Raw genomic sequence first — 19807 nt, forward strand, 5'->3', positions numbered from 1 at the left:
CGCCCGCCCCCCGCGCGGGGCAGCGCCCCCCAGCGGCGCGGCGGACCGCGCCCCAAGGAAGCGCGAGGCGGCGGCTGTTTGAAAGCGGTTTTATTGTCACGTACAAAACGGCGGCGGCCGGCACGGACACTATGTACAGCAATAAATAACGCCCGCCCGCGCCGCCGCCCGGGCAATAACTTACCAATAAATACCGCCCGCTCCGCCCGGGCAGCGGCGCCCGTACACAAGTCACCACACGATACACAACCGCCGGGGGCCCGCGGCACGGACCCCCCCGGCCCCCGCCGAGCGGCGCCGGGGCGGGAGGAAGAAAACACGACACCTTCACAGCAGGAAACCAAACGGACAAGAACTGCCACACGCCAGAACACTGTACACGAGAGGCCGCGGGACGGCCCCGGGCACTGCCTGCAGAGACATCACCGGGGTCCAGCACCTCTCCCAGGACAGAGCCACAGCAGAGGCACCCGCAGGGGAACCGCGTCCGCTCCGCACCCGGCCCCGCACCCACAGAGCGTGTCCACGCACCGGCCCCCCCAGCCGCGGCTTCGCGCCCGCTCCCCAGAGCGGCAGCGCTAACGCGGGGGGCAGCGCTGCCGCTGGCCCTGTTCTCCTGGCTCAGGGTCTCACTCCAAAGCAGCACAGCCTCACCAGCAGCAGGGCAGGAACAGGCCTCCAGCTGGGTTCAGAACTCAGCTCTGGACAGGCCTGACCTCAGGCTGGCGCCAGGAGGGACAGGGCTGGGACTGACACTCCAGTCAGTGTGACCTCCAGTGACCTGGAGGTCATCGTGTTTTGGAACGTCTCACCTCTTCCAGGCACCACATCACCAGCTGGAAGACAAAGGTTAGAGCTCAGAGCTCTGAGTGCTGCTCAGTGCGCAGCCCACCCGGTGAACGGCTGCGAAGCGGCATGTGGGACACATCAGCTCGAACAAGAGACAGCCCAGGGCTGGGAGGGAGAAGCCTGGAGGCCATCTTCTAACCTGCTCTGTGTTCGGACAGTTCTGGGACTGGGAAAACCTTTCCAAACAGCTTCTCCCTAAACTCCCCATCAGTCAGAGCAAAACTGATCTCCTCCTCCAGCAGGAAATCCCCACCAACTATCTGCTTCTCTCCCGCCACATTGCAGCTTCCATCAGTTTACCTGCTTCTCAGCCCCGAGGACAACAGTACCAGATCAGCTACATGAGAAATGCATCAAAACCAGCCAGTATGGCAAATCGCCTCCCGCAAGGCTGCAGTGTCACTTGTGCCATCCTGGTGACATCCCCTCCACTCAGGAGACTTTGGGCAGCCAGGAGCTCACATGAACTTCACCCCCACGTCCTGCTTCTCTGCAACAACTCAGTAACCAGCTCAAAGCTTTGGGGAGGGCAGGGGGAATCAAAGTGTTTGAGGAAATGGAGCCTGGCCACAAACAGCTCCTCAGTTGTGTCACACTCGGACAGTTCTCCCTCATGTTACTCCTCTGCCAGCTTTGCTGGAGGGAGGAGAGCACGGTTTCCCCATTCAGGCAACAGTGCCCCGGTGCCAGCTGCTCCTGCAGCACGCCTCTGCAGAGACACGTTTCTGGACAGGCATCACTAATAGCTGCACCAGCCGCCAGCTCCTGCCCTCAAGAACAGCAGCCCCTTTGCCAGTGTGCCAGAATCCTCCTGGAGAATGCAGAGATGCCAACTCCATCTCTCGGTTGAGCTTAGGGAAAACGACAGCAGTGAGAAAATGACAGCACACGGCGAAGGCAGCCACTGGCACCAGCACAGCACAGCGAGCTCAGAGAACAGAGAGCGCGACCACGAGGGGACTCCACGGAAGCCAGCGAGGTCAAGAATAAGTCACTTTTGGTACAAATGCAAAAAGATATCAAACAGGACTTGCCTCTTTTTTTGTCTTTTTCTAAGTTTTATAAATAAAGTCTGATAACTCTTTATAAAAATTAACCTCAGAGCCACAGCGTGCAGGAGGTTCATGAGAAACTTTAAAATTATTTCTTTATTAACTTTTAACTAGCAAAGTCTCCGAGAATATTTCCCCATTCAGATGGTCAAATATTCTCGCCCTCTCAGATAAAAAAGCTGACTATAAATACGCTCTCTCTTCTGTCTGATTTTAACTTTAAACTTAGATAATTTAATAACTCTTAAAATGATGTTTCTCTCTTTAAATAAAGGGCTATTTAACCACATAAACTGGTTGTGTAAACCATCACACTAGAGACACTTGATACCCTCAAAACACGGGAACGACTAGTGAGTTTGGTCTTGTTCAGTGCAAGACATTAGGCACAAAACCGGCCTGCAGTCGACACGGTACCTTCCCTCCCTCCCTCCCCTGGGGTGCTCCGGCCCAGCGCTGGGGCAGAGGCACGGCAGCATGTTCCTGTCCACCACTGCTAGTTCACACAGCTAACGCCACGGACATCTGAGGGAAACCCACTGTCAGGGCACAGAGGCACACCGAGAAAGGAATACAAACCTATTACACAGAACACCCCAACTGCAACTACAGGTACCAAATGAGACAAAAGCAGCAGGTTCAGGCGCCTGGCAGTCAGGCACCGAGATGCACCACCAGGAAGAGTAATGAAATAAAACCTTTGGAAGTGACTGAAAACTAGGGTTCCCGGCCCCGAGAAGAAAGTCTCCCTCCGGACCTTCCCCAGCCCTCCCATCGCCTGCCATCGGCCACGCTGCACAGATGTTCCTTGGCTACAAACCCAAGATCTCGCAGCCTGTCCCAAGGGCGCCCGAGGGCTGCAGACCACTGGGCGGGAGGCTCTGTCTGCACAGGACAAGGGACGCATCACCACTGCTCATACCAATCTGGACACAACAAAACAAAACTGGAGTGATCAGCAGGCCAGTCCTGGGCCAAGTAGAAGGAACCCGGACCCGTGTGGGGAGGGTTTGTGCTTTGGGGGTTCCAGGCTGGTTTTGTGCCTAATTGCCCTGCACAGACAAGCTCAGGCAACTCTCGCTTCACTAAGACCGGGCGTCCGTTTTGGATTTCACTATCGTGATGACACTGGTAGTAGCAACCTTGCCAGGGACGAGGGGGCCCATACTGGCGGTGAGAGGCCCCCGTGCAGGGGTCACGGGGCTCCGGGCCACGGTTCTGGCGAAGTTCTGGAGAGCCTCATATTTGGAGCGGAGAGCATCGAGTTCCATTTTCATGCTGGCGTTCTCTGATGCCAGCTTCTCCACTTCTTGCTGCAGCTCTGCCTTCTGCTTCTCCAGTTCCTCCTTCTGGGTAACACGCTTGACTCTGCAGCTGGCCGCGTAGCCCCGGTTCTTCAGCGTGCGCCGGCGCTGCTTCAGCTGGATGATCTCCTCCTTCGACAGGCCCCGTAGATGCTGATTCAGCTCCCGCACAGACATGGTCACCAGCTCCTCATCTGTCAAGCTGGTCCCATTCTCACCTGGCTCCCGCTTCACCTGGAAGAGACAAGAGCACACACTTGTGAAACCTGAAGCAAATGCACCCAACCACCCACAGCCCTTTATCCACCTGCCTTACCTTCAAGGCCTTGTTTCCTTTGTTGGGGGTCGTCATAACACGACAGCCTTGTCAAGCAGGTTCTGGAAGGGAAGGTGGTCAGGTTAGCCCCCTGGGACGCAGCAGAGCCTGCGGCAGGGCAGCACCCTGCGCTGCTGCACATCCCGCACCGCTCCCCGGAACACCCTCAACAAGCACCTGCCTGAGCCAGACTCACAGCAGCAGGTTCTGTCCCCGAGCAGGAACCGCTGCCCTTCCACCCCCCCTCCCATGGAGGCTTTGGGCAATGCTGGTTTCTCCCTTGGGGTGGGGGAAATTAAAACATGAGGAGGAGCCAGAGTACACGGAAGCCACGTGTATGTAAAAATAGCCTGGCAGCAGCGGCCGGTCCAGGCTCGGCTGCTCGGGGCCAGTCATGCTGACTCAGCATCACCGGCACCGCCGCCTCCCGCTCCCAGCCGCAGCCCTGGCGCTCCGCAAGCCCTTCCAGCTGGTGCCCAAGCACAGCCCAGAACCACACCAAGACACGAGTCCCACCAGACTGTAGGTGCCCCCAGGGACGCGGCCAGCACAGTTCAACAAGGAGCACAGGGGAAGCCTTTGCCTCCACAACATGGCTCAGTGGGCATCCTGCAGGATGGGGGAACACCACTGCTGTGCTCACAGCTCTCCAAACGTCTTCTGCTTCCCAGGAAAGCCAGCACATCCAAGTTCAAGTCAAAGTTCTGTACCCAATATTTCCCAAGGAACAGGACAACCTGATGCTGCAGCACAAGGGAGTGCTTGGGCACACTGGAATCCCATCACAAACTTGGGCCAGTGCCGCAGCAGCATTCCCCTCTCCCACCCATACAAAGCTGACCCCAGCTGTTGGTCTCTTCTGCGAGAAGGTCTCTCTTGGTCCCAGGCAATGCTAGGGCCCAGAACCACCCTCTCCCTCCCTTAGCTTCAGAGCCAAGGTACATTCATAAAGAAGCAAAGATTAAGGGCAGCCAAAACCAGAGAGCAGACTCCTTCACTGCCACGGGACTTCAGAGCCAGTGACAGCAATTCCCAGGCCTGTTCCCACAGTAACTCCCAACCAAGCTGCTGTTTCTGTCCCTGCATACCTGCTCCCCTCAGACTTTAGTTCAGAGGGTTACTACACTGCCCAATGAATGAATCGCTCAGACATTGCTTGACAGACATCGCTGTGCCTTGGGCAGCCAGAACTGCACAGCTCTTCAAGCGAGGCAAGCGCTCCTGTGCAAGCACAGCCTACAAACACCTCTGTCCTTTTTGTCTCTTCAGTGCCCAACAGTCAACAACAATTTAGTTTGCCACCACTTTGCTAAGTGTAAACCATGTTTACTGATGTACAGTTATAGACAAGAACCAGATGCACAAGTCAGCAAATACAGATTCATGCTCTCCCAGCAGCTGTGGCGCATGCTCCCGCAGTGCACCTACCACCTATTAGAGGTGGACGGGGTCAGCATTCCCCCGGACACCGGCAGAGCCGTTCCCAAAGCCTCCAGCCCTCCTGGAGGCAGGCTATTTATACCCAGAGGACAACGCTCCTTGATACAAGATGTCTGCTACAACCCGACAGTGCTGGTGCAGGAAGGGTCACTTTGCCGTCCAGAGGGGGCAGCTGCAGTGAGGCAGCTAACACAGGGCACACAGCCAGCTGCTTTGTAAAACTGATTCTTTGCTCTTTCCCATTCTGGGGTATTTCCTCTGCTCCTACCAGGCAAACAACACAGCTGCTGGGAAAAGGGGAGAGGGAGGGAATAGCTGGGAGCCCAACAATGCCACCCCTGCCGCACCTCCAGCGAGCACAAGGACCCAGGGCAGGCATAGACAGGGGATTTGCCTTCTGGCACTAAGGAATTTCCAGGTGCCTGGCGAGCACTCAACATCCTTCACTTGTGGTGAAATAAAACAAACAAGGAGATGAAGGTGCTGCATCGGGCTGCGTTGGACAGGGCTGTTCGGCAGCTCGCAGAGAGGACACCCAGAGAGCTGGCACTGAGACATGAGAGCAAACTTGGCCTAACTCTCCAGACTGCTGGTGGCTCAGCTCCCGAGGGCTTCCCACAGAAAGATCACACTGAAAAGCGCCGAACGCGATGACGGCAACGAAGAAAATGCAGCCTCAACACATTTCCCCAGAGCTCGAAAGGCCTGAACTCAGCACAAGCGCAGCCCGCGCTGCCCGCGGCTCCGCGCGCGGCTGCCGGCACCGCGCATGAGCCAGCGCCGCTCCCCACCTTCCCGGCGGCAGAGCCCCGCCACGAGCCCCGTGTAAACACGCTGACGTCACCCGCTCCGGCGCGCGGCGCGGGCGGGAGGGAGGCCCCGCGGCGGGGACACGGGAAGGGCCGCGCTCGGAGCGGCCGCGCGGCGCGGGGTGCCCGGGAATGCTGCGCCACGGCTCTCCCGGTGCGTTTCCTACTCTGTTTATTCGCCTTCTGGCACGCGAGCTCCCGCAGCTCCCCCGGGAACCCAAACACACCGGATGACTCCCCCAGTCACACACAAAGCCAGGGCTGGGCCTGCCCCGTGCCCCCCCCCAGGAGTCCCTGGTGAGCTCACACCCAACCCAGGGCATTCGGACAGCAACTCTTCCGTCAAGGAATCTGCCCACCCAGCTGGATTTAACTACTTACACAGATAAAGGGAAGAGCTGGCTCCCGGAGAGCCCTTCCAGCCTTTGGCAGTGCCTTCCTCTAACCACACAGCTCAAACATCACATACTGTGGCCAGAGACGTCTCCAGCTCCGGAGAGCAAGACGCCCCGCGCCCAGTGGCGCTCTGTGTCAGTCTGGTGCCGCAGCTTGCTCCGCAGTCCCACCAAAGGGGCTTTGCTTCCCACCACGGAGGGGATCTGCTCAGCTCCAAGGAGGCTGCACCACGCAGACCCACAGCCCCAACCCGCTCCCTGCGCCCACCAGAGCCTTTGGCAGGGCATGAGCCACAGGTCCCTCCAGGATGGGGGCCAGAACCTCACAACTGCATCCCCTCAGCCACCAGCCCTCTCTCAGGCAGCATCAGCTACACCGTGACAGGTGCCGGGGTGATGGAGCATGTCCTGTGACCAAGCCCCTGCGCAGGGAAAGGAGCTGGACACCGCCGTGACTCGTCACCCTCTCCAGACCCTCCTTCACCTCCCCAGCTCGCAGAGGGGCTCCCAACGAGAGGAAAGCCCGCGGCGCGGCCGGGCGAGGAGGCCGGTCACTGAGAAAGCCCCTCCTAGGACCCGCCGCGAGCCGCCCCCCGGAGCCCGGAGCGGGGGGGGCTGAGCGCCCAGGGGAGCAGCGGGCCCGGGAGGGGCGGGCCCGGTCTGCAGGGTGCTCGGGGCCGGGAGGGGCGGGCGAAGACGGGACGCGCCCGCGGTGCCCGCTGTCGGCCCCGCGCACCTGTTGCTCGGCCGCGGGGCGGGAAACCGGGCGGGGCGGCGGACAGGGGCGGGCGGCGCCGGGCGGCCGCGGCCCGGGAACCCCGCTGTGAGTCAGCGGCGGCCCCGCGGTACACCCGCTGACCGGCGGCGGCCCCGGCCGCCATCCCGGGCCCGCCGCGCCCGCCCCGCCCCGCCCCCGGGGACCGGCCCGCCGCCCCGCCCGGTGCGAGGGCCGCGCCCGCCGCCCGAGCCGCGCCCGCCGGTCTCACCTCCTCACGGGGCCGCCGGGGCCGGGCCGGGCGGGGAGGCCGCGCTGGGAGGAACCGGGACGCCGCGAGCCGCCGCCGCCGCCGCTCACGGACGCGTCACGTGATATTTGGGTCACGTGGCTCCATTCATGAAGCGCCCGGCGCAACCGCCCCGGGCCTTAAGGGGGCCGCGCGCGGCTGCCGGGGGCGGTGCCTTAAAGGGGCGGCGGCGGCGGGGACCGGCGGGAGCCGCGGGGGTTCCATGGCCCGGCCGGTGCCGGCTGCCCCCGCTGGACCTCGCGGCCCCTCTGGCGCAGCCTCCGGCCTCCCGCGGCGGAACCGGCTCCTCGGCTGCACTCGCAGCGTCCTGGAGCTGCTGAACCTGCCGGAGCAGCAGCCAGGCCCCAGCGGCGGCGCTGACCGAGCAGCGCGCTTCGCAGCTAGCCCCCGGCTCCGCGGCAAGCCCGGGCTGCGCAGCGCTAACACCGGGGCTCGCTCCTGCTCTCCGGGGTCAGGACCCGCTGCTCAGGGCGGTCCCAGCTCTGCTGCCGTACCGGCGGGTCCATAACGCAGGAATGCTGCTGCCTACTGCACTAACTGCTGTGCTAGAACAAAGCAGCACTGACGAGTACAGCGGTGAAGGACAAGTGGAACATTAGCAATGAAACTGGGGTACGGGAGTTAAGGCCACCTCAACAGGCCCGGCCCTGGGCATTCAGAGCGGCACCGCTGTTCCCTGCTGTGCTCAGGGCAGGTGAGCTCGAGTCCTCCGGGCTCCTTCCCAGCCCCTGACAGGCTGGTGTCCCCCGGCTGCTGACCAGCTCAGTCACAGCTCTACAGCATCTAGGAAGTTCATCTATAGCTCTGCCTCTCTGGGGCAGCCCAGAAGCCTCCCGGCAGAGGGGTGGCCATCCCACCTTTTATTCTGCATCACCCTTTATCAGCCAAATAGAAACTTTCTGCACTGCTCCTCTTAATTTTCAGCTTCTGAGCAGGGAATGGAGGAACACACAGCACCCACTTGCCTTCATGGACTCTTGTGCACAGTAGCACCTCTAGAAAGCCTCAGGGGTTGGGATACTCAGCCTTTCCTCCTTCCCTTCTCTTGAATCCCTGTAAACTGTTAGCACAGGGCCCTAGAGCAGCTGTTGTGCTGTTGCTCAGGAAGCATTGGAGACAAGAAATGGGCTGATGTGCTCCCCCGCCTGCCCCCGGACAAACTATCCTCAGTCAGGTTGGCAGCACACCTTGGGCACGCTCCCTCAGGCAGCAAGGACCCAGTGGGCCCTGCCAGAGGCAAGAGATACACCCGATCCAAACACCTGGGATTAGCCACAGCTCTGCCAGAGAAGCAGTTTATTATGTTTAGAGGGAAGAGGAGTAAGCATCTGTCATGCCTACAGGGTCAAACCCTGCTACCAGCCGAAAGCCTAGCACTAAAACCGCTTTACCATTACCAGCACCTTTGGCAGCCTCTGCATTGATACCAAAACGCTTTTCCTGCATCACCTGCATGAGGAGGTGTGAGAGACCGAGGCAAAAGGGAGCACTCACTACCACTCCCCTGGCCAACTGCCCAAGCAACACTAGCAGCAAAGGAGGGACAGTGAGAGCAGCTCACGGTTCCCCACACCAGGAGGGCAGAGAGAAGGGGCAGTGCCAGAGGGAAACCGAGCGTGGTCCAGAGGTTCACACCATCTGTCTCAAAGTCAAGGCAGATGGAAGATGGGGCAGAGGCAGTTTGGTCTCTTCTGAGAGGTGCTTTAGGGCCCAGCCTCCAACATAGTGCACAGCACTGCAGCTGCATGGCAGCATCTGCTCTAGCTAAGACAGCAACAAGACACAGGCTCGGGCAGCAAATGCAAGATGGGGCCTTGGAAACCAAAAGACATTCTGAAACCTCTTTAAAAATCCAATTAGAAGCCATCTCTGCATGGGACACCTCGAACACTGCCTGAGTCCAACAAGTACCCAAGGCTTCTGGACAAACGATGCCCTTGATGAAGCTCTGAAGATGGCATCACCCCTGCCCAACAGAGATCAGGAATGCCAGGGACAGTTTGCACCAACCCCGCTACAGGTTAAAGACCCTCTTCTACAGCATTACACCGTCCCACAGCTGCCAGGAGCCAGGCACGGGGGACAACAGCATTCAGAGCGAGCGTTCTCCTTAGACAGAAAGAAAGGGCACAGAGGAGACTGACGTTCCACACAGCCAGACTACAGCAGCCTGCTCAGTTCTTCTTGCTGCTGGGGTGCCTATTGGTGAACAGACTGACTTTGCTGGCAGAATCCATTGACAAAGAAGAAGACTCCAACTTCACCTTATCCAGCAAAGTCTTCTTTATGGCTGCTGGGGAGATCTTCTCTTGGTCTGCCAAATGCTGCAGCTCCCTGCAACGAGGTGGTGGTAGAGTAAGACATAGCAAGAGGAAGAGATGGGGAGCATGTGGGGCAAGGTTCTCCATAGGAGGCCCTGTAGGACCTCCTTGGTGCCCACCTTGTCCGGATGCAGGAAGCCTCCACAGCATTGATTAGGAGTGAGCGGAAGCCACCGCTCTCCAGGAAGTGCAGGGCGTGGATGGTGGCTCCCCCGGGCGAGCAGACGTTGTCCTTCAGCTGCCCGGGATGCTGCTCAGATTCCAACAGCATTTTGGCAGCACCCTGTGGCAAGGAAGAGAAAACAGCTGCCAGAGCTGACCAAGGAGCCCACCATCAAATACTCCTGTTCTCCACTGCGGAGAGCAGCACCCAGCACTCAGAGGCAAACGGAGCTCCGCTCAGAGCCATTAGAAGGCTGCCAAAACACTTTTCAGAGCTGAAAAAGCCTGCAGAGGGGTCAGGGCTCCACAGGCCCCAGCTCCCACACCACCACACGCCAGCAGAGTGCTGCAGACCCCTCCTATGTCCCCTCACCAGGAACCTGCGTGCAGGCAAACTAAACGTGGGTTTTACAGTAGATTCGGTAAGAAGACTGAGACCACTTCAAACCATGATGTGCACAATGCTCTGCACAGACTCAAATGTGCTCTGGAGAGGGAATACTGACCAGCAAAGCCTGTGCTCCAAGCCGAACAGCCAGCCTGCGGGGAAGCCCCATTTTCACTCCCCCATCCGCCAGAGCATCCAGGGCAGTGAATGCCTGAGACCAGACAGAGGAAGAAGGTGAGTGAATATCTCTAATTCAAGAGCATCTCAGGCAGGAGAGAATCCAGGGCTCCAGGATCACACTGTGACTGCTGTCGCTTACAGACTGGACAAAAGCCTCCCCACCACTGCCTGGGTGCCACGTCAGGCCTTCCTCCTGCTGCGTCCTGCTCTGGAGTGGCGGGAATGGGAGAAATTCAGCTCCTGTGTCATACTAACTGCAGGCCCATGTTTTGCAACATGGACACTGCACATTGGCTATGGACTTCAGACTTATCCAACTGGTAACAGTTATTGACCCGAGCTGGTTATAAACTGGACACCTGGATTACATGTTCCATCGCGAACGTGAGCAATGAGAAAAACAAGGAATGACAAACCGAAGCTGCACAAACCTTCCCCGCATGCAAAGCCCACTGCTGTCCCCAGGCCTGCCTCAAGTTGAGGAAGGAGCACATACATACGCAGGGCCACTGCCACTGAGCCCCGTCACAGCATCGATCAGGTCCTCTTCCACCTCGGTGCAGAAGCCTACGCTGGCCATCAGCTGTTCCAAGAGCTTCCCGTCCTCCACATCCGCATGACTCCCAGTGGCATAGACTGTAGCACCTTCCCGGACAATCACAGGGGTGTTGGTCATGCACCTGATCACTTTTGGTGTGGGGCAGAAGGCAGAGAGTTTCTTAGGGCAGAAAATCATTAGAGATAGAAGGAAAGAAAGAAAGAAAAAAAGAAAGAAAGAAAGAAAGAAGGGAGAAAAATGAGATTCAGTGCATATTTGGCACACCAAATAAGCTGTCTAAGGAGGGACTCTCCCCTGGCAAGAGCACCACAAGCAGAAGGAAAAGAGACACTCCTGTGTTCCAAAGCCCCTGCTTTAAGCCACAGCAAAGCCCTTGAACAGGAAGAGCTGCTGGGCAGAGCTGCTGTTGGGAGCAACACCTGGACACCTCATTCCCACATCAACTCACAAGTTTCCAAACAGCTCCTGCAGACACTCAGCACAAAGGCTGCAGGATGCAGGGGCCATGACCCACCTCTGCTGGGAGAAAAACCTGACTTACCTTTTGTGACAGAGGAGCTGGCGCAAAGCTCCTACAGCCTCTTCTGGTGGGGACCCAAAGCAATCACCTGGCTGCAGCACCAGTTTAGCCCTGGGAAGCACGAACCTCTCCCGTCCCTCGCACCCACTCCTGAGGGCCGGAGGAGCAGGACCGGTGCAAGGTGGGTTCCTGAGCACACGGTGTCTGCTGCGGCTCCTGCCTGGTACCCCAGCCCTCCCCACGCCCGCTCACCTTCTCAATGGAGCTGATAGTGACACCGGCCGCGCAGGAGACCACGATGTGACGGGCCTCGATGTCGGGGCCCACTTCGTCCAGGATGAAGGGGATGATGGGGGGCTTCACGGCCAGGAAGAGCACATCGCTGTTCTTCACCGTGTCCTTGTTGCTCACCGTGAAGTTCACGCCCATTTTCTGCACCGGTTCGGGAGAAACGGGGCCGCTGTCACCGGGGGGCCCCGCCAGGCGGGGACACACAGCGCCCGCCGCCCCCGGCCGCCCTCACTCACCCGCAGCCCGCTCACGGTGGGCAGGTCGGTGTCCGGGGAGCTCGCCGTGATCTTGTGCGCGGCCAGGACCCCTGCGAACGGCACCGCGTCAGCCCGGGCGTCGCTCGCGCGCCCGCCCGCCCCGCGCCGCCCCGCGCGCACCTGCCGCCGTGAAACCCCTGGCCAGGGCAAGCGCGAGCTGCCCCGCGCCGATGAAGCCGACGCTCATGACGGCGCTACGGGAGCCGGGAGCTGAGCCCCGCCGCCACCTCCCGCCGCCACCTCCCGCCGCCGTACACGTGGCCGCGCGCCGCGCAGGCCGGGCAGAGGAGAGGCGGGGCCTGGGCGTGTAGCGAATCGGCGGGCGGCGGGGCGGAGCCGCGCCATCCCTCCGCCACTCACGGGCGAGGGGCGGGGCCTCCGGCGCGGCCCTCGCCAGCAATTGGTGCAACCGGCGCGGGGTGTTGCATCATTCACAGCCTACGGGGGCCGCGCGGGGCCGTGCGCCGAGCCGAGCCGCCAGGCGGCGCTGTCCTCCCGCCGTAGCGGCGCGCGCCCTTCTGGAAGCTTCGAGCGCCGCCGCGTGCCCCGGGGCCGCCGCCGTGAGGGCCGGGGCCGGGGCCGGGGCCGGGGCCGGGGGGGACCCAGCGGGGCGGCGCCGCGGCCTGCGCGCGGCGGGGACCGCCTCCTGCCCCCCCCCCCCCGGCCTGGCGCCAGCGCGGGCCTCGGGCGGGGCGGGCCCGGCCCCTCCCCAGCCACCGCCCCGGACATTCCTGGGATGCTCCGGCCCTCGCCCAGCCCCGCGCAGCGAGCGCGGCCCGTCCCGCGGCCTCACCGCGCGCGGCAGGTGTACGGGCGGCTCTCGCTGTCCCGCGGCCGCCCGCTGTGGGTGCCCGGCGGGCGCCCCCCGACTCCCCGGTAAAGGGGCCCGGGAGTGCTGCTGCAGTTCCCGCTCCGCAGCATAGGTCCCGCTGCCCGTGGATGTCCCGAGGGAAGCGGTTTCCCGGTAACCGGACGCCCGCGCCGCCGCGGCGCGGGCCCCACGTGCGGCAGCACCGGCGCAGCGCAGGCGCCCGCCGTCAGGAGCCGGCTGAGCGGACCCAGCCGTGTCGGCACAGCCGCTGTCAAAGCCGGGCACTGGATAGCGCTGTGTGCTCCGGCCGTGGCCTGACCGCACCGCTTTGGTTGGGCCTTTGCTCTCCTTCGGCTTTCTTCTTGCTCCTTTATTGACAGAAATAAATCTCAGCGCATCTCCTGTGGATGAGTGTCCCTGAACGTTGTGTTTTGGGAACGCTGAGTCCCAGTGTACACAAAAACAAGGGAAAAACCCCCAAACCACAACCCAACCCATGTGACATTCAGGGTTATATATGTCTATTTCAGGTCGGGATGCTCTAGGAGTCATCTAGGTCGGGTGCAGACCCAAGTCCGTAATTTCAAATGGGTGTATGTACATGTGACGTTAGTTTACAAAGCCAGGCGAGGGGACGGGTGTCTCGGGAGCCCGTTGTGTGGCCCATTACCTGGTCAGGAGTCATTAAGGGGGAAGAGAAGCTCTGAAAATAAAGGAGTTTTTAATGAACTAAATCGTGACAAGGTTGATTGTGAAAATCACATTAAGCAGATAGCAGCTGTCTCTGTCCTGGGTTGGGTAATCTCATAGTTTCCAATGGTTAGTGAGTGTTTTAACCACTGGAGCATGAGGTTTTGATTTTTTTGGTAGTTTTTTTCTCCTAAGAGAGTGGATTGTTGTCCACACAATCTTTTTTTGCCATTTTGACCATGCTAACATTTTTTGCTCAGCCTCTGGCTGGCAGATGAGAAAGCTAAATCTGAACACACTGTTCTTGGCAATGACTTGTCTTTCCACTCCTCCAGTCAGTGGTATCATGATTTCCATGTTAAATTCTATTTCCTCCTTATTGTGAAGACGCTAAATTTTACCCCCATCATTCCCCATTTCCCTGTTTCTCTCAGACCTTTAAGTCCCCAGCACTGTGGAAGTTGCATCAACCTATGTCAGTAGCAGATTCTATCGTATTCCTGCTGGTTGCTCCAACTTGGTGCAGAATCTTCACAGCAAAAAGCAAGTCAATCCACAGCTGGAAAAGGTGTTGCCAGCTGAGGAGCTCCCCACAGGCTCCACTGCCCCAAGGGCTGGCAGTGCCACAGGAACCGCGGTCACCTGCCTGGTTCCAAGTGCTCTGTAGTAATAACAAATAAGCAGTTTAAACAGACTACATGGTAACTGCTCCAGGCTCCTGGTGTGGCTCTTTGTGTGTTGCCTCCTCCTGTACAGATGGATTCATTTTCCCAACCTATCATTTCCTAATTTTACAACCCCCCTTTGCTTTGGTGGCAAGAGGTAAAATTCTCTAACACCCTAGTGTATATCTGTAGTAGATAGTCTGGGGTCTTGCCCTAGAACAAGCTTGCTAGCCTCTTGTTGGACCATTATGTTCCAGACTTCCTGCCCTTAATGGGGATCGCAGAAGAGAAAAACTCCCTTGGAAGGGTGTTTAGTGCATTCCCTTCATTCTGGATACTGATTCTTGACCCATTGCATGGGCTCGTAATTCCCACTGGCTCCAGGCTGGTTCTTGTGCAGGGGCAGAATTACCCAGCACAACCAGTCCCAGCAAATTTTCCCTTTGCTTGTCAAGCCCCGTGCAGAGCACTGGTGCAAGGGAAGCTGCCCTCCTTCCTCCTGAGTGACTGCTGCGGAGAGCACCAGGCAGAGCTCTCGCCTGTCTTGTGTGGATGCTCCTTTGTGGCTGTGTTCAGGCTCCATACAGCAAAATGAACTGAGCTGTGCTTTTGGCAGGGAGCAGAAGGGGCACCCCTGGTGAAAGAAAAGCTGTGTGAGAGCAGGACGACACACACAGATCTCGGGAGGTGTGGTATCCATCTGCCATCCAGCTTTATTTTAGCTTGGTTAAGAACTAGACCTTGTTCTGACACGCAGCTACGTGATACTTGAACCAGAGCTGCACAGGAACCAGGGCCACTTTGGTTCTCGCCGGGTCAGATATGAAGCTTGAGGCCTGAGCTCTGCAGCGTGGGGCTTAGAGCCATGTTCTGTCAGGGGTGGGTTGGAGAAATGCAGCTCATTGGTGATGCGAGGAGCTGGGGAACCCCAGCACCCCGGCTGCGGCAGCTCCCCGCTTGCTCCTGCTGTGTCCAGGTTCTGTCCCCTCCCAGCCAGGCCCCCCCCCCCGGTTTGCTCTTTCTGCAGAGATCTGTTCATCTTCCCTACCCCCCACCCCCGAATTCATCTTTAAGCTTCCAGAAAAGAAAACATAATTGTGCTGTGGGGATAAAGAGGGGGCAGCAGCTGAGCATAGCGAGCACGCACTGGGGTACCCCCGATACCACCCTCGAGCAGGGATGCGATGTACACATGGTCACTGTGCAGTCTGGCTCTGTTCTGCACTGTTTCTGGCAGTAGAGCCCAAATTTCACAAACATTCGTGTCTCTACTGACTCAGTGTTTGCTAAATAGGAATATCCCATGTTCCCCCCCCCAAGGTGCATGCTTGAGGATATTCTTTTTCTGTGCTAAACAGCAGAGGAGAGCAGAGGAAAGGAAAGGACTGGTAATCTTCAAAACACTATTACAGCTACGATGTTCTCAGAAACATCCTGACTGGAATTTCCCAAACTCGCAAGCATTTCATGTCTCACCACACAGCCCAAACTAACCCAAACTCTGAGGGATTGTTTTTCATCTCCAGAACTGGTGTTCCTTGATGCAGCTTTTAACTTTCCCACTTCCTGGACAGTCACTTGATTACAGTTAAGCGCTGGTAACAGTTTCAAAATCCTTGGTGTCTTTCCTAATATTTGGCTCCGGGATGCAGCAGCCTGCAGACCCACTGCTGCTGTGGGAAGCACTTCTGCTGCCTGGAGACAAAAGGCCATTTCACATACTTTGGGCTGCGCCGTTCCCTGCTGTGGCACCAGGTGCTGGGGCAGATGCTGGGTAATGGGGAGATGGGCTTTTCCCAGCCCACCCGCAACAGGTCATTCATTTGCTGGCCAGGTCAGTCCTGACCTCGAAGTTCAGTCGGTGGCTGCTGCGCATGAGCCTGATCAGCGCCTCCTCCTGCCTCCCGCCTCCTGCTCTCCCCTGGCTGCTGCTGCTCCCGGCGCCGGAGCCGCGCTTTAGAGGTGCGGGACAAAGCGGATGCGCTGGGAGTACGCCAGGTCCACAACGTAGAGCAGCAGGTTCACGTAGGTGAAGATGGCAATGACCAGCTGGCTGTCCCAGGGGCACCGGCCCTTGGCGCAGGAGCTGGGGCGCCGCGCGGAGCCGTACTTGCTGTCAAAGCAGAACACGGGCCAGATGACGGCTGCGCTCACGTACAGCAGCACGGCCCCCAGGGTGTAGATGACCACGGAGCGCTCGAAGGGGAACCACAGCAAGGCGGTCTTACCTGTGACGCTGAAGGCCACGACCACCACTGTCACCACGAAGCAGAAGCTGTAGACAGCCACACACCACTGCGTCGCCACGTATTTGCCGTACTGGCTGTCGTTCACCAGCGCCCCAAAGATGATGCAGGCCACGAAGGCCTGCACGATTTTCAGGAGCCCGGAGACCGTGGCCATGTAGCTGGTGACTTGCCCTGGTTTCGCCCGGGTTAGGAACACCTCGGCAGCGTACACAAGGAACAGGAGGCCTGCGAAGACGCTGGCGGCGATGCGGAAGTCTCTCACCTCACAGCCGATCGGGTAACAGTCAAGCTGGACGAAGTAGAGCGGGTAGATCACTGCAGCCGTGACGGACATGAGCGTGGCGAGCATGGCAAAAGCAGCAGTGAAGTTTCCCCAGGAGATGCTGAGGCAGCTGTGGAGGTGCGCGAATTCACAGGTGATGATGAAGACGGTGATGGCAAAACAGAAGGTCCAGACAAACATGCAGAAAGTGCCGTACGCGGCGCTGAAGCCGCCCTGGTGGGCTACCAGGCTGAACGTGGTGCATCCAAACATCATCTGCAGCAAGCGAGCTATTCCAACAGGGGATGTCACCGCAGCAGTGTTCAGATATGGCCCTCCTGTGCTCTCCATCATGCTTCAAGCCCAGCAGACAGTGCACTCAAAGCCCTCCCAAAACCTCTTTTTAGGCTTCTGCTCCTTTGTCCTGAGTCACACCAGGTACTGGATCAGCGCAGCGGCAGCTCCAATCCCCGCCTTGTCTCCACCGGCGCTGTGGGTGCTGTGGTGACGCTGGGCAGTGTTTCTGCTGCGTTTCTGGCAGCCTCAGCACAGACTTACCGGCTGCAGGGAGGTTTTTGGCCGACTCTGCCACCAGCTGTAATCTCGGGGTGCCACGAGCAGCTCACCCGCACTCTCAGGTCTGAAACCTGCCCCGTTCTGTCCTTTCATCATCTCCTTCCCCTCACGATGGCAGAGAGGATCACTTTCTCCTTGGGGGCTGACATTGATTCCATTTTAGCTCTGCAGCTGTAGCTCTCTGCTGTGCCGCTCGCAGGGACCCGTGAGTATAAATAGGGGCTATATTAATAGTTCTGGAATGAGTCCTGCCCCCCCTCAACTGCTGTGAGCGGGTGTTAGTTAACACTGAAGCTGTGAGCTCCATCAGGGGCTCGGCTCGTAATTATCCTTCTGCAATTCCTCCGGCACGCCAGGGTCACCGGAACGCTGCTGTTCCGCAGCCGCTCCGCACCGTGGGGGCTCCCTGTGGAAGGGGGATGTGATCCTATAGAAACAAGAGCTTGGTGCTGCAGCCCCTGAGTGGGGACATGAGCCCGGCGGCACCACAAGCCCTATGAAAGGATTTCAGTCAGAAGCTACAATAAAAGCTGACTCATTTTGCTCCATTTGATCTGGAGCAGTGATAGATTTACCTGCTGTGAAAGGCCCTGCTGTGCTCTGAGCATTAGCAAGGGCATGGTGCTGAGGAGGTTCTGAGCACCAGTCCTCACGACCTCCTCAAACACTTCCCTGTCTGTTTTACTTACATGGGAACAAGTTAGTCTTGTACCTCTGAGTGCCAAAACTAAAGACAATTATAAACAACCAACCAACCAACCCCAAACCAAAACAACAGAATTGCTTTGATGTCCTGAGCTCAGTTTTGGAACGCAGGTTTCAATGCACAGTGTCGAACCCTCCCTCCTCACGCATCAAAGCTTTCCCAGGTAGCCGGTTTTGGTACACATTTCCCCAGGCTTGGTCTTTACCCAAAAGCCTCTTAATTCTAACTCTAAAAGCTCCAAAGAAAATTCCTGATGCAGTCTCAGAATGGGAAAAATTAAAACCACAACATAGTACAAGAATTCCTCACTTGCCTGACGGCAGCATCACTGACTCTGCACCTGCAGCCCGGCTCCCACTGTGCTGGTCCCAGGGTGGAAGGCGAATCATCCCCAGAGCTCTGCACTGGTGGAGGGATCAGCAAGACCAGGCCCAGCCCAGAGCCTTAAACCTGTTCTGAATGATTCGAGATGCTCATCAGCTGTGCTTCCAGCTCTAACTTCCTAGCTGGGAATTATAATTGACCTTCGTGCTTGGTAACAATAATAACGGCTTAATGTCTTCTTTACTTGTGTGTTAATGTGATGATGTGACACCCCCAGTGAATTGCCACACGCAGTGCTAGATACTGTAAAGAGGAGCGGACAAAAGAGTGTCTGCTCTGATTCATGCCCTTCACTGCAGTTCCGGGGCAGCCTGGGTCTGCCCACGGGAAGGATGCTGCTCTCTCTTCTCCCAGGACCCTTCCTCGTGCTGTGCCTGGGACTCAGAGAGCTGAAAGCTGCCAACTCCCCTGGGAGGGTACCTGTTCTCAGCAGGCAGCACCACGACATGGGACTGTGACTGCAGCAGCGCCAGCCTCTGCTTGGGCAGAACGGACTTTGGAGGAGGCGATGCAGCACATCCAGTGTCTGGTTGCTTGTCCCCTCCCTCCTCCCTGGCTGTTGCTCATCTTTGCCTACACAGGACACTGGCCTCGGATTTACAAACAGAACAGGAAACCCGCGCCTGACAGGGATTGCTTTTAAACAGGAGTTGTCACCGGTGTGACTTGCGCTGCAGATGTGCACGGTTGGTCCCACACAGCAGTGGCATTGGCAGAGCAGCCAGGACTGGGGGGTTGGACAAGAACTGTTTAAGCTGGAATCGCTGCTGCAAGTCACTTGTGGTCCAGCTGTGGCTTAAGACAAGAGACAAATGGAGGCAGACACAGGTTACCAGGATTGCTCATGGTGAAAAGCAGTGGCTGCGCCACTCCAGCAGCTCACATGTAGGCCAGGGATAACTTTACAGAATGATTTGTGTGAGAACAGTACAGATTTTATGAAAGTGAAGATAAAACGTGCCTACCTTCAGCCTCGTCACCATCCTGTAACCTCAGCGTCTCTTTCATGAAAACCTGTCCCATCTTGCTTAAAAGACCTCTGGTGCTAAATGTAGAAAATCTGCATTCATTTGGGGTGGAAGCTGCACAATTAACATCACAACGACCAGGAAATGCAGCGAGAGAGCCAAGGAGCTCCAGGTGGATGGGCTCTCACCCTCAGGTCTTGTCCTTCCAGACTCTCTGTGATGTTAATCCTTCATCCTAGCAGCAGTTTTGTTACTGTCGTGCTGTGGAATGTCCTGTACCACAGAGGGGCTGTTCTTGCAAAGAAAATTCCTCCTCCAAAAAGTCTTTGCCTTTTAGAAATTAACCTTTGAGTTAATGTTTTGGACGTACAGGTAACCAGCTCTGCAGAAAGTATTCCCAGCTGCAGCACCAGTATTTATACTTTGCTCTTCCTCAGCAGGAATACATCACTGGACGCAGCACAGGGCACACGCTATACCTGGGGGTGCAGCATCTTGTGTACAGTCCTCCTCAAACCACAGGTGCTCACAGCAGCTTCCCTTGGTGCTCCCAACCAACAAGCTGGTGCCCAGCTGAAATTCTGGCTAGTGCTCAAGTACCAGCACTTGGCTCTGTGTGACTCCAGCC

General features: G+C 58.1%; 3 protein-coding genes across 4 annotated transcripts; all 3 read right to left on the minus strand.

Annotated features, from left to right (window-relative positions):
- Positions 1–75: 75 nt before the first annotated feature.
- MAFG (MAF bZIP transcription factor G) lies at positions 76–7255 on the minus strand. 2 transcript variants are annotated; one of them, XM_030506041.1, is made up of 3 exons: positions 7152–7255; positions 3522–3583; positions 76–3439 (listed from the first exon to the last, which is right to left on the minus strand). In XM_030506041.1, the coding sequence occupies exons 2-3, from the start codon at positions 3555–3557 to the stop codon at positions 2987–2989; spliced, it is 489 nt and encodes a 162-aa protein (XP_030361901.1). In that variant the 5' UTR covers positions 3558–3583; positions 7152–7255; the 3' UTR covers positions 76–2986. The 2 variants fall into 2 exon arrangements, with proteins under 2 accessions (XP_030361901.1, XP_030361902.1); XM_030506042.1 differs by lacking the exon at positions 7152–7255 and adding an exon at positions 6902–6920.
- A 1198-nt stretch (positions 7256–8453) lies between these two features.
- On the minus strand, positions 8454–12141 carry PYCR1 (pyrroline-5-carboxylate reductase 1). Its single transcript, XM_030506045.1, has 7 exons — positions 11989–12141; positions 11848–11918; positions 11573–11752; positions 10738–10959; positions 10180–10272; positions 9631–9794; positions 8454–9524 (listed from the first exon to the last, which is right to left on the minus strand). The coding sequence occupies exons 1-7, from the start codon at positions 12053–12055 to the stop codon at positions 9365–9367; spliced, it is 957 nt and encodes a 318-aa protein (XP_030361905.1). The 5' UTR covers positions 12056–12141; the 3' UTR covers positions 8454–9364.
- A 3849-nt stretch (positions 12142–15990) lies between these two features.
- Positions 15991–16899, minus strand: MYADML2 (myeloid associated differentiation marker like 2). Its single transcript, XM_030506047.1, has one exon. The coding sequence runs from the start codon at positions 16897–16899 to the stop codon at positions 15991–15993; it is 909 nt and encodes a 302-aa protein (XP_030361907.1).
- Between the last annotated feature and the right edge of the window lie 2908 nt (positions 16900–19807).

Source organism: Strigops habroptila, chromosome 14 (genome assembly GCF_004027225.2).
Source record: "Strigops habroptila isolate Jane chromosome 14, bStrHab1.2.pri, whole genome shotgun sequence".
NCBI lineage: Eukaryota > Metazoa > Chordata > Aves > Psittaciformes > Psittacidae > Strigops > Strigops habroptila.

Coding starts and splice junctions, on each gene's coding strand:
- PYCR1 (XM_030506045.1), bottom strand. CDS start 12,055: ATGAGCGTCGGCTTCATCGGCGCGGGGCAGCTCGCGCTTGCCCTGGCC. Junction 11,919..11,988: donor CAGGGGTTTCACGGCGGCAG/GTGCGCGCGGGG, acceptor TGCCGTTCGCAG/GGGTCCTGGCCGCGCACAAG. Junction 9,795..10,179: donor TTGGAGCACAGGCTTTGCTG/GTCAGTATTCCC, acceptor TCCTTGCCACAG/GGTGCTGCCAAAATGCTGTT.
- MAFG (XM_030506041.1), bottom strand. CDS start 3,557: ATGACGACCCCCAACAAAGGAAACAAGGCCTTGAAG. Junction 3,440..3,521: donor AAGGAAACAAGGCCTTGAAG/GTAAGGCAGGTG, acceptor TGTCTCTTCCAG/GTGAAGCGGGAGCCAGGTGA.
- MYADML2 (XM_030506047.1), bottom strand. CDS start 16,899: ATGATGGAGAGCACAGGAGGGCCATATCTGAACACTGCTGCGGTGACA.